The sequence below is a fragment of the Phascolarctos cinereus genome, unplaced genomic scaffold (genome assembly GCF_003287225.1).
Source record: "Phascolarctos cinereus isolate Bilbo 61053 unplaced genomic scaffold, phaCin_HiC Scaffold_3;HRSCAF=262, whole genome shotgun sequence".
Lineage (NCBI taxonomy): Eukaryota > Metazoa > Chordata > Mammalia > Diprotodontia > Phascolarctidae > Phascolarctos > Phascolarctos cinereus.
Genome location: NW_027555736.1, coordinates 144,554,365 through 144,571,920, shown reverse-complemented (window position 1 = coordinate 144,571,920; position 17,556 = coordinate 144,554,365). Strand labels below are relative to the sequence as shown.

At 41.9% G+C, this 17,556-nt stretch overlaps 1 protein-coding gene across 1 annotated transcript; it reads left to right on the top strand.

The window, feature by feature from the left end:
* The first annotated feature begins 39 nt into the window (after positions 1-39).
* Positions 40-9,154, top strand: PDCD7 (programmed cell death 7). The gene is made up of 5 exons (XM_020983405.2): positions 40-966; positions 2,085-2,223; positions 5,297-5,533; positions 5,960-6,047; positions 7,708-9,154. Exons 1-5 carry the CDS (start codon positions 118-120, stop codon positions 7,832-7,834), a joined length of 1,440 nt encoding a protein of 479 aa, XP_020839064.1. The 5' UTR covers positions 40-117; the 3' UTR covers positions 7,835-9,154.
* The last annotated feature ends 8,402 nt before the right edge of the window (positions 9,155-17,556 follow it).

Here is a 17,556-nt window from a genome sequence, read left to right as displayed (position 1 = left end):
GGGGCGGAACTGTCAGCTCTTTCAGCTGGACGTCATATCCGGAAGAATTGCCCTAGGAACCTCTCGGTGCTTCTTCCGGGTCTCCTGGCCCACTTGGGCGGTAGAGCTAACACCTCCATGGCTCTGCCGCCTTACCCCGGCCGCTTTGCCCCTGTATGTCCGGTCCCGCCGCCGCCACCTCCTCCTCCCCCTCCTGCTCCATTCCGATGCCTTCCCTTCGGGCCACCCCCGCCTCCCCAGGCCTATCCGCCTCCACCGCTACCTCCGCGACTGGGCCCCTTCCTGGGAACTCCAGGCCCTAGCTCGGGCCCCTTCCTGCCGCCGCCGATCCCACCCCCGCCCCCGATCCCGCCACCCCTTCCTCCCCCCCAGTGTACGCCTTTCCCGGGGCTCGAGGGCGGGGAACGGCTTCCGCCACCCTCCCCGGCCCCTCCATGGGCCCAGCGCTGGGCAGAGGCCCCGCCACCCGACGGGCTCGGGGACACGGCCCTGCAGCGCCAGCGGGATCGCCAGTGGTTAGAAGCCGTCTTCGCAGCCCCACGGCGAGCGAATGGCCCGTCGGCCTCAGGGGCAGCGGCAGCGGCGGCTGCTCCTCCCGGGCCCAGCCTCGGCGAGCTCCGGGGGCGGCTGCGCGGAGCCCTGCGCCTGGTGAGCCGGCTGCGCGGCCTGTGCCGGGCCCTGCGGGAAGCCGAGGCGGACGGGGAGGCCTGGGAGCGGCTGCACCAGCAGGCGGCTCCGCTACGGGAGCAGCTGCGCGGGGACCTGGAGCCGCTGAGCCAGCCTGCCTATGTGGGCGCCGCGCGCAGGAAGCTGGAGCGCGTCCGGCGGCGGCGGCAGCGGCTCCGGGACAGGGCCCGCGAGCGCGAGGCCGAGCGCGAGGCGGCCCAGGCCCGGGCGGCGGAGCGCGAGGAGGAGATCGACCGCTGGAGGAACAAGTGTGTGCAGGAAGTGGAGGAGAAGGCCCGGGTAAGCGTGGAGGTCGAGGGCACCGCGCCCGACCTCCCTTCTTGGTCCTGACGTGGGGCTCTTCCAGCCCTGAACTTGTGATTCCGTCATCTGAACCTGGAGGTCCTCAGCCTGGAAGGGGTGACTCCCACTCCCTGGCGCACCTCCCCTGTAGAAGAAAGACTAGAAGTAGTCCTAGTTGCAGGGCAGGCAAATGTAGAGCAACATTCAGAATTTCTCTCAAATTCCTTCTTCTTAGATTGTAATACCACCGTATGTGGTTTTAGCTGCCTAGGCAAGATTGGAAGTTTTCCATCAAAAAAGAAAAGAAAATGGGCTTTCGCTTATCTCCCTCCCCTCCCCCCATGTTCTGTGGTCACGTCCTAATCTCTCCATTGTATAACAGTAATTATTAACTTTTGTGTAGCTTCCTGTGTGCCCGGCACTTTTGTGATTATTATCTCATTTAATCCTCACAACAACCTGGGAGGCAGGTACTATTATTATCCCCATTTTGGAGATGAAGAAACTGAGGCAAACGACTTAAGTGACTTGCCCAGAGTCCCGCAGCTGGTAAATGTCTGAGTTTGGATTTGAACTCAGATCTTCCCAACTGCAGGCCCAGCACCGCAGGGCTGCCTGTGCTGCATTTATTAGTGTCCACGTGCCCCCTGGCTCTCGAGGCACTGTCCCCTCCCTTCCCCTCAAAGAGTTCTGCTCAGTACCTGGATAGTTATCCCTTCCTCCTGCCATCTCACAGTCAAAACTCCTGTTTCCTCAGTGTCATGATCTCAGTTGTCACATAACTCAAAAAATCATAAATCTAGAGCTGGAAGGGACCTTAGAATTCTTCTAAGGCAGCCTCTTCATTTCACAGATTAGGAAACTGAGGCCCAGTCAGGTTATGTGAAGGATACACAGTAGTACTAATTCATACCAGCTTATTCTTCTTCCTTCGCCCAGTAATCCAAAGGGTGTTTATTATTACCTGTGATATTTCAGGTGCTTCTTAATTAAATTGGGGAAGATTTTTTAGGTAGGAAGATTTTATTGCCACCCTTAAAATTACACTTTCTAGGCAACTACTTACTATAAGATTGACCTTGAAGATAGAGGTTGGTAATTTGTTTTCTTACCAGGAGCAAGAACTCAAAATTGCTGCTGATGGTGTCTTATCAGAAGTGAGGAAAAAGCAAGCAGATACCAAGAGAATGGTAGATATTCTTCGAGCCTTAGAGAAACTGAGGAAACTGAGAAAAGAGGCTGCCGCCAGGAAAGGTAACTAAACATACTTTCATCCTGAGGCGTGCTGGAGCGAGCTGGTACCTGTTAAATTTTCAGTGTGAACATTTACACTTTAGAAATCAACAAATGCTACGTATCAGGGTTTCATTGGACTTAAGAAAGTGATGGGCGAGATTTAAGTAATGCAGATGAAGCTTTAAAGTGTGCCTGATATAATTTTCCCCCAAGATTCTGTTTTATGAACATGCCCACTGCCAAAATGATTTCTTTAAATCTCAGGTCTAATCCAGTCACTCTCCTGTTCAGTAAATTACTTTGGCTCTTTATCTGGATCAAATACAAAATCCTCTGTTTAAACACTTTACCTGCTGGCTCCATCCAACCTTTCTAGCCTCATTATCTGTTCCTCCTCTTCTTGAGACAGACACATCTTTTGTTCTGTTCTTTCCTACCACATTCCTTCTCTTGTGTCTGTACCTGTGTAGAGACTGCTCCCCATGCCTCCAGTTCTCTCACCACCTCCTGTAGGTGGCCTTTCTTGAGTCTTGCAGGTGTGTTCTAGTGCATTCTTCCTCCTAGCCCCCCCAGTTAAATTTCCTTGCAATTTACATTGTATATATTTTGTATTTACTTATATGTGTTTGCAGTGTCTGCCCTGATAGAATGTAACTTCTTCCCTGAGCACAAGAACTACGTTCTGGCTTTGTAACACACACCTAACACTGTTTCTGGCCCATAGAAGTCACTCATTCATGAAGTGTGGAGCAGTTTGATTAGCAAAGAAACAATGTGTTGGAGATAGAAGAGAACTGAGTTCAGATATTGACTCTGATGTTTGTTTGACATTTCTCAGGGGGTCTCCTATAAAACCTACTTCATGGGATTGTTGTGAGCAACAGCTAGGTGGCGCTATAATGTACAGAATGCTGGGCCTGGAGTCAAGTAGCCCTCAGTTTAAATTTGGCCTCAGACACTTCTTAGGGGTCGTGGGATTCTGGGCAAGTCACTTAACTTCTCTTTGCTTCTGTTTCCTCACTGGGTTGTTATGAGGATCAAATAAGATGATAATTGTAAAGTGTTTAGCACAGTGCCTGGTACGTAGTCAGCCTATCTAAATGTTTTGTTACTGTGTAGTCATTTCAATAGTGTCTGATTCTTCATGATTCCATTTGGGGGTTTTTTGGTCAAAGATAGTGGAATGGTTTGTCATTTCCTTCTCCAGCTCATTTTAAGATGAGAAAACTGAGGCAAACAGGGCTAAGTCACTTGCCCAGGGTGATACAGCTGGTAAATGTCTGAGGCCAGATTGGAACTCATGAAGATGAGTCATCCTGACTCCAGACCTAGTGCTCTATCTTCTTTGACACTTAGCTGCCTATGTAAATGTTAGCTAATATTATCATCATACCTTAAAACACATGTAAATTTCTTTTATTACTATGGTTTGGAATCAGAAGACCTGAGTTCTGGTTCTGACTGCCCCACTAACTAGCAATGTGACCCTGGTTATATTGATTACTAGGGACCACATTCTTCTTAATTAAGTCTTAGAAAGAGCCCCACTCAGAAAGAGCTAACTAACTTAAAATCACACAGTTAATGCCAGAATCAGGATTTAATTCCAGGTCTCTCTGGCCTCTAACACTCCAACAATTATAACTTTTATATAATTTTTTTAAACTTAGTACCCACTGTTTTTGAAGTGTCATGCTAAGTACTATGGGATGAAAAAGAATTTGTCCTAGAGGAAACCTCATGTAAAGCAAATTAATTAATAAACAACAGATGAGTAGTTTACAATGACAGTATAAAATAAGCATAAATGTGTTTCTCTTTTTTCTTTTTATTTATTTTTTATTTTTTTCATAAATGTGTTTTTAAAAGTTTGGCCTGGGGAAAAAATGTACTGTGTGCCTTTTAGTAGCCTATCTGGGCTGTAAACTCATTTAGGTTCTAGTTCCCTAGCTCTTCTGAGGGTAGACATTATGACAGCCTCCAAGTAATCCTGATGAAAGGCGTAGCTATCAGCTTTCATTGCCTTCTCATAGAACAAAAATTTGGAGCTGAAAGAAACTTTAAAGATCATCTAGTCTTGTTCCTTCATTATCCTATGTTCAGAGTTGGATTTGGAATTTCCTGAATAGGAGAATTCCCCATGCCTCATGCTAGGCATAGTATACTTTTGGTATATATAATTTACTTAAAGGGAAATGTTTTTTTTTTAGCCAAAAAATTCTCATATTTCTTCTTCAAACAAGCAAAAAAGATTAGCCTAGAAGCTTAACGTGAGATAGACTAGATTGGGGACTATCTGAGATAAAGTGAGACCTGCCAGCAGGCAGTTAAAGGAAACCAGCTAATGATTTAATAAGGAGCTAAGTCAGGGTTTTTGCAGTTCAGCAGAAGAACTAATGTGTCAAGCAAGTTCCACACTTTGTACAATGATATGTGTAATTTAAAAAATGTATTATAAAGGCTGTCTGTCTGTATGCACATACATGCATATAGACATGTAGGTATGTATATATACATGTGTCTGTATACATATACACCCATATGTACATATTATATATATGTATATACACACATATACACACAGTTATTGTCAACGTGTATACAGTTCCGGTTTTGCTGTTCTCACTTTGCATTGTTTCATATTGCTCTATCCATTTCCTTACATTTCATCCTTTTAACAGCACCTTAATATCATTACATTAAAATACTATAATTCAGTCATTCCTTAGTCATTGAATGTAAAAGTTGTTTTCATTTTCTTGCTGTTGCAGTTACAAATATTTTTGTGCAAAGAGATCTGCCCCCCGCCCATTTTAATGATTTTTTAAGGAAAACGTTGTAGCAATTTAATCTCTGTCAAAAATTATGATCGCTTTTGTGATTTTCAGTGAATGCTGGCCGAGTACTCTCCATTATGTTTGTTCTGGTCCACATTTGGGTGGTGAGGACTTTGAGAGATGCCAGCAGTTAAACTGTGGACATCTTCATACTGTAGCTGGGATTTTGGCTTCATAAAAGTAATAGGTTTGGTTACTCAGGTCAGATATTTAGATACATGTGTCTAAATTGTTATTTGGCTCTTTCTTTGCAGGTGTTTGTCCACCTGCCTCAGCAGATGAAGCTTTTGAACATCACATAGAGAGACTGAGAAAATTAATCAAAAAACGCACTGAACTTTATGAAGCTGAAGAAAGGGCACTACGAGTTATGTTGGAGGGAGAACAAGAAGAAGAGAGAAAAAGAGAATTAGAAAGGAAACAGAAAAAAGAAAAAGAGAAGATTTTACATCAAAAACAAGAAATTAATTCCAAGTTATTTGGGGATCCAGGTATGTTCTGTAACTAAAGAAGAAATGGATGGAATTCTCATAGCAGGAATTACTAAGCAAGGGTCTCCACAGACGAACTAAAACTTGGTATTTCCTTCTGTTATGATTTTTTAAAAACAACGCTATTCTGAGAAAGGGGTCCATAGGCTCCACCGGACTGCCAAAGGGGTCTAGGACACACAGAAAAGGTGAAGAATATTGATAATAGATAACCAGAAATTGCTTTAGAAAGCTGGTAGGTAATAAACTGTTTATTTCTGCAGGGTCTTAAATAGTAAGAATTGGAATGAGATGATTAACGATATAAAAGTCTATCAAATCACAGTAATAGACTAAGTTGATGTACTTTGCTAACCATAGTTTTATAAGTTATTCTGAATGTAAGAAATAATAAGTTGTATGCTATGTTTGTTTTTTCTTTTTCAGCTGAGTTTCCACTTAGTCACCTCCTACAGCCCTTCAGGCAGTATTACCTACAGGCAGAGCATTCCTTACCAGCTCTCATTCAGATCAGGTAAGAGCATTAGTTATTTGTCATCATGATAAGCTCCCTTTCCAGTAAATAAATAAGAAGTTGTCCATGTGACATAGTAGAGTTATGTTAATTTGTTAAGTTATTTGTGTATCATGTTACTTATGAAATAGACTTTTAGAATCAGAATGTTAGTGCTATTATTTTTGTAAGGCCAGGAGCTAAGAAGGGACTTGAGAAATAATGTGGTCCAAGTCTTCAATTACATAGATGACAAAATGTGTCCAACAGGGTTTAACTGACTCCCTTGAGCCACGTAGCTGGTTGATGGCAGAGTCTGGTCTAGAATCCTAGGTCTTCTGACTTTTATCACAGAAGTTCAGAGGTGGAAGGTATTCCACAAGCCACCTGATGTAACCTGTTTCTGAAAAGGAACCCTCTGTATAATTCACATGACAAGTGACCATCTAGCTTCCACTCAGAGACTTCCAGTGAAGGGCAACCCATCTACCCCACAAGCCACTTTTTGATAAGTCTGTGTTAGGAAGATTTTCTTGACACCAAGCCAGACCTACCTCTGTGATTTCTGCTTGGTGCTCTGAGTCCTGTCTTCCAGGGCTAATAAGAAATGTCTACTGTCCCTTGCACTATCATTTCTCCCTGTCCACATACCCAGAATCTTTTTTTCTTTAGGTTAGACATCCCTAGTTCCTTCAGTCCATCTTCTTGTGGCATGGTCTCCTCTTTCCTCATCATCCTACTCACCTTCTCTGGATGTACTCCACCATGTCATTGTAATTAAAATGTGAAACCCCAGGGGAAGATGCCACCCCAATTCTGGTCTGATCTGTACAGGACATAACTATGACCTTCCTCATTCTGGCACTTCCTCTTATAACTGGGGTCTTGCAATACACTTGCTAAAAAAAGGGAAGGTTACTTTTCCTTTTCACCGTACTGACACTCAAACAATATTGATTTGAAGTGCTAGCATCATTTTTCCAGTTCTTCATGCTAATGCAAAACAAACTTCTCAACAACAACTGACAGTGGAACTGACAGCAATAATCTTGCAAAATCTGTTCTGGACTTAAGTCCTGAGAGCAGGAGCCCTGTGTTTTCACCTTGTCCTATCTGGGTGACCTTGGGCAAATCACTGGCTCCATTTTCCTCATCTCTGAAATGGAATTAAATTGTGACGTAAAGGACAGGGATTTTCAAGGGTGGGTATCTGAGTCTTGGTTCTGTTATTTATAACCCACATAACCTAGGGCAAGCCACTTAATCTGCCTTGATCTCACGGTTCTGATCTGTAGAGTTGGGGAACGGGACTATAGATAACCTTCAGGATCCCTTCCGTCTCTCACATTTTATGATTCTCTAAGAACGTAACATTTTCCATACTAAGGAGAACTACTTACTTTATTCTGATGAAGGACAAAACATTTATGTTTGGATACAATTCTGAACCTCCAAAAATAACTTCCCATATTTTAGTCAGGAGTTTAATCAATTGATAGTATTTGTAGTTGAAAAAAGAAACAAATAAAGAATGTTTTCCTCTCTTTGTTTACATTTGAGAAACTTAGTCTTTTACATTTTAGAACAAGACAGGTTCTATAATAGTGTAACAAAAATAAATTGTATGTTTTTGCTGAAGTAAAACTGAAATAAACTTTTGTTCTGAAATGTTCTTCAAAAGGCACGAATGGGATCAGTATTTGGTGCCCGCAGATCACCCTGAAGCAACCTCAGTTCCTCAAGGATGGGTCATTCCTACACTCCCCAGCAGTGATGCCTGGGCAGCTGCTCTCAGACTGAACCAATGAAGATGGTCTCATGAACATGCTTGTGTCTCTACAGACTGAGCCAGGACAGAACCTTTGAACTCTCTTGGGCAGCTCTGAGTGAAAGTTCTGTTTTCATGATGTAGAGTCCTGTGCTAGAGGGACCTTAGGAGTCAGTAGATTAATACTGATCCTCAGGAAAGGCAAAGGACAGGGAGGAAGGGATGCAAATTGTACTCTTACTGTATAGAATGGCCTTTGTTGTTGCACTTTTAAATTTAATTTGTCCCTGTTTTGAGGGGGTTGGTCAAATGTAACCTCTCTTATGCAATATGTGTGGGTGTGTTCACATACACAAAGAGAAAATCCAGGTGTGCACTGTTGATCTTTCCTGAAAGATTTGAAAAAAAGCTGATCTTTCCTGAAAACAGAGGGTTCTAATGTGTGTTAAGGCCAAATATCTCGTTCTCTTCGCTTCAAGTCATAAGTCCTAGGTTGATACTAATGGTCTTTTTTTTTTAACTAATAGTCTTTATAAAGCAAAAATAACACAAGCTTGTTTTAAAGTCCTTTGTTGGAGTAAGGGCTGCACATTTAAAAACAGATAAAGCACTGATGAGAATGATCCGTAAGCTGCCTTCCTCTTGCCGGCCCTCTCCCAACCATAGTTTTGTAGCTTCATTGTCAATACTACTTTTATCCATACAACAGGAGAAAACATGTTGGTGCTTCTCCACTGGTTCCAGCCTGCATTGGGTCACCTGTGGTTTTTGGATAGGGTGTCTTCTGATCCGGGCTTTCTTCTTCAGGAAACTTGAACAAGGTGTTGAATGCTTCTTTCCACAGGTTAGATGAATCTGCCTTAATTGTAGAGCTATGCCTTTTCTGCAGATTGAAAGTTCTAACGTAAATACATTTCTGTATAGAGATTGGAAGGTTCCATATCCTCATTAATAAAGATTGTAGTGTGCCTCTGGGAGCAGACTTCCTAACCTGAAACTGTTACACATTGGAAGAAATATACAGCTATGTAAAAGCCGTATATACAGTCAGTCATATTGTTTACCTGTTGCTAGCTCATTGATTGTAGATGAGCTGTCTGTTGAAATGCTGCTAAAGCATTTATATATATATAGAGAGAGATATAGATGCAAATATGTATATGTAGCTATGTATATGTAGCTATATATAGCACAGGCTGAGAGGGCAGATTTTCACAGAGTAAAATTTATTTTCATCAATGAAATGGTGTTCTTGAAGATGTTCAGTACTGTAAAATAAGAGTTTACACATGCTTTATGCCAGATGGTATAAAATTAATTTATATTTTTATAAAGTCAAATAAATATTTTATTTTTTAAATCAAGGCTTTTCTCAGTTGTTTGACACACACACAAATGATTGTATAAAGTACATAGCCTGCTATGCAAAAGATATTTAAATTGTTTTAAAATTGTGAAAGCAACAGTAATTCTTCAGAAAAATTGGTCCTACTGGCTGAAACCTTTCTCCTTTGATGAATGAAATAGAACATTTGCCACCTTCAAACCTAGAGGCAAATATTATTACCAACCTGGAAAATCCTTGAGTGTGAGACAAAAATTTTTGTCCCATTTAAAGACATTTAAAGAATATAGACCACTTCTACATTTTGCCCCTCTAATTCAATTCAACAAATGTGTGTAAACATCTGCCAACAGAGCACAGGCTCCGACAGATCCAACCAAATAATCTGAGTGTGGGCTACGTGATGGGCTCCATGTCTGTTGTTCCAAGGACTAGCCTTCTCCAGTTTTGGAAATGTATCTCATCAGGTCAGCCACAGAAACTTGGAGACAGGGTAAATTATAGAAGAGTCATGATTTTCGTTAGTGGAGGTAATGTCTATGGATGAAATCTTTGACCTATGAAATAATGGAGTTTTAAGAAATGTCCAGAACACTCCATTCAGTGCTGGGGGAAATAGAAAGTTGGGAAAGACACGATCTCTTCTTTTGTTGCGCATGTAGGCTGGTGAGACAATGACACAGACAGAAAACCAGACAATGTATTGGGATGGCAAACTGTGGCCTGAGAGCCAAATCCAGCCTCATGTCTGTCTTTGTAAGGCCAGTCAAGTGAGCTAAGAATAGTTTTCACTTTTTTACAAAAACGGGCCACTTGCTGTAGGTTGCCAATTCCTGCTTTCCATGATGAACACAGGAGCGTAGATCTTTGGCTGGAAGGCTGCTCAGAGACTACTTACTCCAACTCACCCATTTTACAGATGAGGGTATAGGCTTAGGGAGACTCGGTGATAATCAGGCTGACAGCTCATAGTATCAAGAAATCTGAACCCGAGTTCTCTGATTCTGGAGCCAGTGCTTTGTTTTCCACTCCTCCGTGCTGTCTCCTAAGGGGAAAAACCAATGTGAAGTTTGAGACAGAGAAGGGTTAGTTACCCAACGGGAATGTTAGGAAAGACTTCAGATATGTCAAAGTGGCGTTTTGAGTTGGGCTTTAAAGGGTGGAAAGGAATTTAATAGGCAAAGAGGAAAGCATAGAGAATTATGAAAAAAAAGACAAGGAGGAAATCATGTTTGCCATGTCTAGAATTTTTCAACGCATATTAGGGAATATGTAGTTCATTTCCCCTTTATTACACCACCCCAAACTCAAGAGCCATAATGCCTATAGGTTGAAACTGGGTTATTTTGACAACAGATTTAATCAGCATTATAGACAGTTGATTTGTTCAATGCCGTATTATAAAGTATCTCTACATCGAGGTTATTGTATATACATTTTTTTTTCTCACTGTAGAAAGGGCATCTGAGTTGAGACATGCCATGCTAGGGGAAAGTACAGCTTATTTTAGATGCGATAATCCAGTACAAAGATTTGTGGAAGGCTAAACGGCAGAATTTGATTACATAAATACAGCATCAGGGGATGTTCAGCCTAGTAACTAGGGTTACATTGTGAGAGGATTTGTAGCTATAAACCACTAGGTTTGCTTCCTGTGATCTAAAGCCATTCACATTGCTAAGCCTATGTCACTGCCTCCACATGTAAGAGAACACAAAGAAAATCCACGTGTCATAGCCATCAAGGCAGCCTTACTGCTCCATCCACTCCAATGAGAAGAAGGAAGCTGCCCTGCATCCTTGCCAGGTAAGCACTAACGTGTGCATGGAATGTTGGCATTTGATATGATCTGTGGGCCATTTATTACATATGGAATTACTGTTTTATGTTTGTGTGTTTAAGGGGAAAGGCAATATATTACCAGGTTGTGGGGGAGGAACACCGTAAATCATACTCCTCTTTTTAAAATGTATATCTATAGACAGACAGATATTTTAATTTAGCACTGATAATTTATTCCAAGATAATGAATGGCTGGCATTAGGCTAACTAGTTGTCCACATGGTGATTTCCCAACTTGGCCCAACCTAACCTTACCACATAGAATTTTTTCCAAAACAGACCCCAAGTAGAGAGTTTATGACCAAACAAGTTATGGAGAGGCTTACAGGAGGTAAAATGGACAATTTTTATTACATAAAATTAGTTTCTAAACAAATAAAGCTAATGCAGTTAAAATCAGAAGAGAAGAAAGAAATTGGAGGAAAAAATTTGCCACAAGTTTCTCTGATAAAAGTCTCATTTCTAAAATAGAGAACTGAATCAAATTTATAAGAATAAGAGTAATTTCCAAGTTGATAAATGATCAAAGGATATAAATAGGCAGTTTTAAGAGGAAGAAATCAAGATATCAGTAGCCAAATGAAAAAATGCTGTAAATCACTAATAGAGAAATGCAAATTAAAACAATTCTGAGGTACTACCTCATACTCATCAGATTGGCTAAGTTGACAGTAAAGGAAAATGATGTGCTGGGAGGGTTGTGGGAAAACAGGTACTTTACTGTTAGTGAAGCTGTGAACTGGTCCAGTCGTTCTGGAGAACAATGAGGAACTATGTGCCTAAAACTGTTCAACTGTGCATAGGAGTGCCCATCAATTGTAGGCAAGTTTTAGTATGTGTATGTGATGAAATACTATTGTGCTGTAAGAAATAATGAAGGAAATGGTTTCTGAGAAACCTGGAAAGACTTAGATGAACTGATGCAAACAGAAGTGAACAGAACCAGAAGAAAAATTTATGTTAACAATATCGTAAAGACAACATCGAAAGACTTAGGAAATCTGATCAACACAATGACCAGCCACAATTCTAGAGGACTCATGATAAAACATGGTACCTACTTCCAGGCAGAAAGATAATGAACTCAGAGTACAGATTGAGGCACATTTGAGGGGCAGAGGGCATGGCTAATATGGGAATTTGATTTGTTTGACTATACATATTTATAACTTGTTTTGTGTTTCTGACTTGGGGAGGGGGAGGAAGAGGCAGAGAGAGGGAGGTAGAAGGGAGAGAATTCAGAACATAAAATTGAAGCAAAAATAAAAACAGGATAGGGGTGGGTGGGATGTAATATGATTAACTTTTAATTAACTAAATTTAAATTAACCACTTAATTTACTTAGATTTTTTTTTATGATTTAACTTTTTGGAGGCAGTCTTGTGTTCTTGCTTACTATTCAGATTCTTGGACATGGACAAGGTCTTTGGTTCAACTGACAGTACCTACTCTGCAGAACCAAGGGTGTTTTAATCAAATATCAGACATTTAGAGACCTCACTGACGTTAGTTATTAGGGGGGAAATGTGAGTTAGGATGGTGATTCTGCTGCAGTTTCCATTCCTGAAAGGATTTCTCTCTTCAGGCCAAAAGGGAAACGTCTCAAGATTTGGATTCCCAAAAGTCAACTTTGCAAAACAGTCTATACAGAGCTTTTCGCTATAACAGATATCACCTAAAATAGAATTTGAGACTTAACGTATAGCAAATTCATCACGGCAGCAAGTCTCCAAACAAACCCAGTTCACTGCATTCCCTATGCCTATGTGGTAATTTAGGAGTTTGCTTCCTGGCTCTGCCTTTCATTTCCCCTCCATTCTCACTAACACCACCCCGGTCCAGATCTTTTAAGTCAATTGTGGCTAGATGCTGGACCACCCACCAAACATTTATTAAACTCTTGCTAGGGACGGGATACTGTGCTAGGGCTCTGGGGATCCATGCGAAGATAAAAATGAAACAGACCCTCCCCTCAAGAAGCTTCCACTGTGCTTCTGAATCTCCCTGCCTCTAGCTTTCCCCCATCTCCAGTCCATCTCTGAAAGATTCTACTTCGAACACTGCTTTGTGTGTATATCAAGATCCTACACACAAGTCTGCTTCCAAAGAGGATCAAGTCCAAACTCCTTGGCCTGGCTTTCACAGCCCTCGACGATCTGGCCACAACCCACCTCTCCAGCTTTATTCCCTCAGTCTTCCCCGTGTGTCACCTGCCAGAGCCAAACTAATACTCCCTTTCCCCAAAGCACAGGGCACTGTTATAGTGAGTGCCTTTGCTTGCACTGCTTGTGATGACTTGCTTTCTCTCCACTTAACTAAATCCTGCCTGTCCTACCTGAGGGCCACTAGGTGGCGTCAGTGTCCATAGAGTGCCCGAGTCAGGAAGCCTCATCTTCCTGAGTTCCCATCTGGCCTCAGACACTTACTAGCTGTGTGACCCTGGGCAAGTCACTTCACCTTGTTTGCCTCAGTTTCCTCATCTGTAAAATGAGCTGGAGAAGGAAATGGCACACCACTCTTTGCCAAGAAACTCTCAAGTTGGGTCACAAAGAGTCAGGCACAATTGAACAACCTATCCTTTAAGGCTGAACTTAAGTCCTACTATAAGGCCTTCAGCAACTGTTCAAACCCACAGGGTTTTCTCCCAAGTAGGGACAGTGTTAAATATTATTATTATTACTATTGTCTTCCTCTATCAGATTGTAAGCTCTCTGAAGGCAGGGACTGCCTTTTTCTTATTTGTATCCCCAGCACTTAGCACAGTGCCTGGCACATAGTAGCCACTTAATAAATGTTTATAATAAATGTAGACCTCCCATTTATTGTTTGGCGCTTAGTATATGGTGTCTTGTCTCGATTAGCAATTTGGGATGTGTTTAGCCTCACCAATAAGATGATTGTAAAATCCTTGAACTCAGGTGTGCCCTCATTTCTGCATATTCCCTCCTACTCTCCACACATCACACACACGGCACCTTCCATAGCGCCTTTGACATAATTGCTCCCTGATAGGTGTGTTGACGATGATTTACCTTTGAGCACTGGACTAGGCTCTTTGCCCCTCTGTTCTTCCTCCCCTGTGGAGGGAGAGCAGACACTTGCCACACAGCAGGGCTGCAGTGAGCAGAGCCGGGGCAGAGTTGACAAGTAAGAGGTTTAGCCAGATGGCCTTATGCTACCTTTCCAGGCTCAGATTACCCTATTTCCCACGTGGAATGATGTCATCATTTGTGTAAGAGGATGCTTGGAGCTGTTGGTTCAGAAGTGGTGGGGGATTTATGCTAATCCCTTACACAGTAAGCAAGGCCTCCCCCTCAGCCCTCACCTCATTGAATCCTCTTTTGTAACAAAGAAAAACAGTTAAATCACTTGACTGTGCCAAAGTGTCTGGCTGAGGTAAAGAGCCCAGCATAACTGCAGATTATCAACAAATTTAACTAGCTTCGTTTTACCAACAGATAGAGCAGTAGGTCCCATCTTTCTAACACTTTGAAGCTTACTAAGTCCTTGCAAAGGTTGTTTCATGGATCACAGCATTCAGGTTAGGAAGGAAACGGACCTTGGGGACCTCCTAGACCTCTCCGCACAGCAAGCCTGCAAGGCTAATTTTCTTATCCTCTGGTTGAATGGATAGCTCATTTTCAAGTGAAGAAAATGAGATTTGAAGTGAAATGAATTGCCCAAAATTGCACAGGCAATGACTCGAACCTAGGTCCTGTGGGGTATTATAACCTATCAGTACAATCTTAAATTTTGTCCTTAAAAGGAAAAGAGCTACCTTGTTTCTTACTTTAGGGATACCCATAGGTATGTGCTGGTAAGTGTTAAAAAATTGGTTCTCTTCGGGGATGAGAAGGGGGAGGTAGGTTTGCACAAACTACACACTTTTAACTTTAATCTTCATTGTTAATGTTTTCTCCATCTTTTTTTATGTCTAAAGAGTCAACAGAACAATAAATCAAGTCATAGATTAGTAGTGTTTGCTGATTTCCATGGTGTAAAAATTCACACTGATCTAACAATAAGCCACCAGGCGTTGAGGTGAAGAAATACAGTGGATAGAGCCCTGGGCCTGGAGTCAGGAAGACCTGAGTTCAGAAATGACCTCAGATATTTACTAGCTGTGTGACCCTAGGCAAATCACTTAGCCCTGTTTGCCTCAGTTTCCTCATCTGTAAAATGAGCTGGAGAAGGAAATGGTGAACCACTCCAACATTTTTGCCAAGAAAACCCCAAATGGGGTTGTGAGGAGTCGGATACAATCGAACAACAACCGTCTACACATACACATCTACTTTTGACATGTCTGGGAAACTTTCACTCTATTCCTGCCTGAACCCATTTAAGGGGAAGTCACCTAAAAGACCAACAAGACCCCAAAATGTGGGAAAACGGCGCCACGCACCCCACCTTTGCTGTTTTGTTGAAATATGATCTGACCGATCCAACATTCAACCACAAAGATAGACCCCAGTTTTCCTCCTTTGTTCTTTGATGTGTCTATGGGCTCTCTATTGACCTTGAGACATCCCCTGGAGCCTCTGTGATTACAGCATCTGAAAGCCTTGGAAGACCATCTCACAGTGCTGGCTCCTTAGATACAGATCATCTTTGTGGGGTTAGCCAATGAGAAACATCCTAAGTGTGTAAATATGTAAATCTGGAAAGAAGGAAGAAAGAGATGAAGTCATTTTGGTCTGTAGTGATTGGCTCAAAAAAAAAAAAAAGGAAATGCAATGATTGACACCTCTCCCTCTAGGCAGCTCCGTGTGTTCTATTCTTTAGTCCATTGTGGAATTCTGTAGCTTCTCTTTCTAGTGTCTCTCTCTCTCACAAAGCCCCATCCCTTGCTATGCCTCCCCCTGGTACCAGCAAAGAAAGTACCATGGACAAAAATTGGGGTAACCCTGGAATGTGGAGTATTTCCCATTAGCAGAGCAATTTATCACCAGTTACTGATGAACGATATTAAATTGATGCTGTTTGAAGAATTCACACCTTGCTTTCCCCCTGCCTCCGCCCCAAGCATTTTGGTGCCAACAAAAACTAGTTTCAACGAACTTGAAAGGCAGCCTTGAAGAGGGAAAGAAGGAGAAAAGATAGTACAAAAGGGTACCATTCAGGCAGCCAGAGTAGAGAGAATATGGAAAATAGGGTGGGGACTTGGTTGTTAATCACGGTCTCCTAATGGCGGGGTACTCTACAAACCTGATTGAGTGTACGGGAGCCCCCTGTCCTTTTTAGCACCGGCCAACATCAGCCAACAAGTACTTATTGTCTGCTGTGTGCCAATTATATTTTCCTCTCTCCCAATGACTGGAGCCATTGCCTCCAATTTTTTGATGTGAGAAGCAAGATGATCCACCCCCCCAAAAAAAAACCCACTGGACCCCAAAATGACCACCCTGTCTATCTTGGGGGGCAGTTCTGATTACACAAGGCGCTGTGCTAGACACAGTACCTTGATTCATTGTCTAGAGAGCAGTACTAGTAAGTCTCTTCTCTGCTTCATATCTCTCTAGATTAACTAGGTCTTCTCCATGGCTAATTATCTGGCCAAAACGTTCCCTTTTTCTCAAGGAAGACCCATTGGCAGTGTGGCTAACTCATTGGAATCCTTCATTACTTCTTCCAAGTGCATCCTCTACTATGATAATTTTTTTTTGTGTAAAAAAGGCAACATATTTACATTTAACTAAATTTTGTCATGAAAGAGAGAGTCCCTGGTCTCTTGGGGCTATATGTCAAGGGGAAAAAACATATTTTGCAGGGTTTTTTTTTTGTTCAGTCATTTTAGTCATGTCTGACTCTTCTTGATTCCATCTGAGGTTTTTCTTGGCAAAGATACTGGAGTAGTTTGCCATTTCCTTCTTCAGCCCATTTTATATTATAGATGGAAAAACTGAGGCAGACAGGGTTAAGTGAATTGCCCAAGGTTACATAGCTAATAAGTGTCTGAGGTCACATTTGAACTCAGGTCTTCCTGACTCTAGGTCCAGCACTCTATCCACTGCACCAACTAGCTGTTCTTTACAGATAAAGATATAGATAATATAAAATCTGATTCTTTGACCCGTACAACATGGATTATTGTAACACTATAGAGTCACCTACCTCCCTCAAGTGTGATTGTGAAGAAAATGCCTTGTAAATGTGAGTTATTATTATCATAAGTCATGATTATGCCACTAGTTGACTCTGTGTCCTTATCTCTGAACACCTCAATGATGTCACCTGTGAAAATGAGGGCATTAGCATAAATGACCTCTGAGACTCCTCTTTGCTCTTAACCTGTTATAATTAAAGGCAAGAAATTTCAAAATCACTAAAGCATTTCAGAGACATCTATGGGGAAAGGGCTTGGATGAGGGTCATGGATGGCCATGAGAGAGGGGGAAGCTGTCACTTATCATGCCTGGAGGGCTCCAAGCTCGAAGCTTTTCTGAGCAGCTCCACTGTTATATGTAATTCAGGACAAATAGACACCTTTATAGACTGAGTTATATATGTAAAGTTCTTCAAAACAATATGAATAAATAGTTATCATAATAGCTAATATTTATATAGTGCTTAC

Coding starts and splice junctions, on each gene's coding strand:
- PDCD7 (XM_020983405.2), top strand. CDS start 118: ATGGCTCTGCCGCCTTACCCCGGCCGCTTTGCCCCTGTATGTCCGGTC. Junction 967..2,084: donor AAGTGGAGGAGAAGGCCCGG/GTAAGCGTGGAG, acceptor TTTTCTTACCAG/GAGCAAGAACTCAAAATTGC. Junction 5,534..5,959: donor CAAGTTATTTGGGGATCCAG/GTATGTTCTGTA, acceptor TTTCTTTTTCAG/CTGAGTTTCCACTTAGTCAC.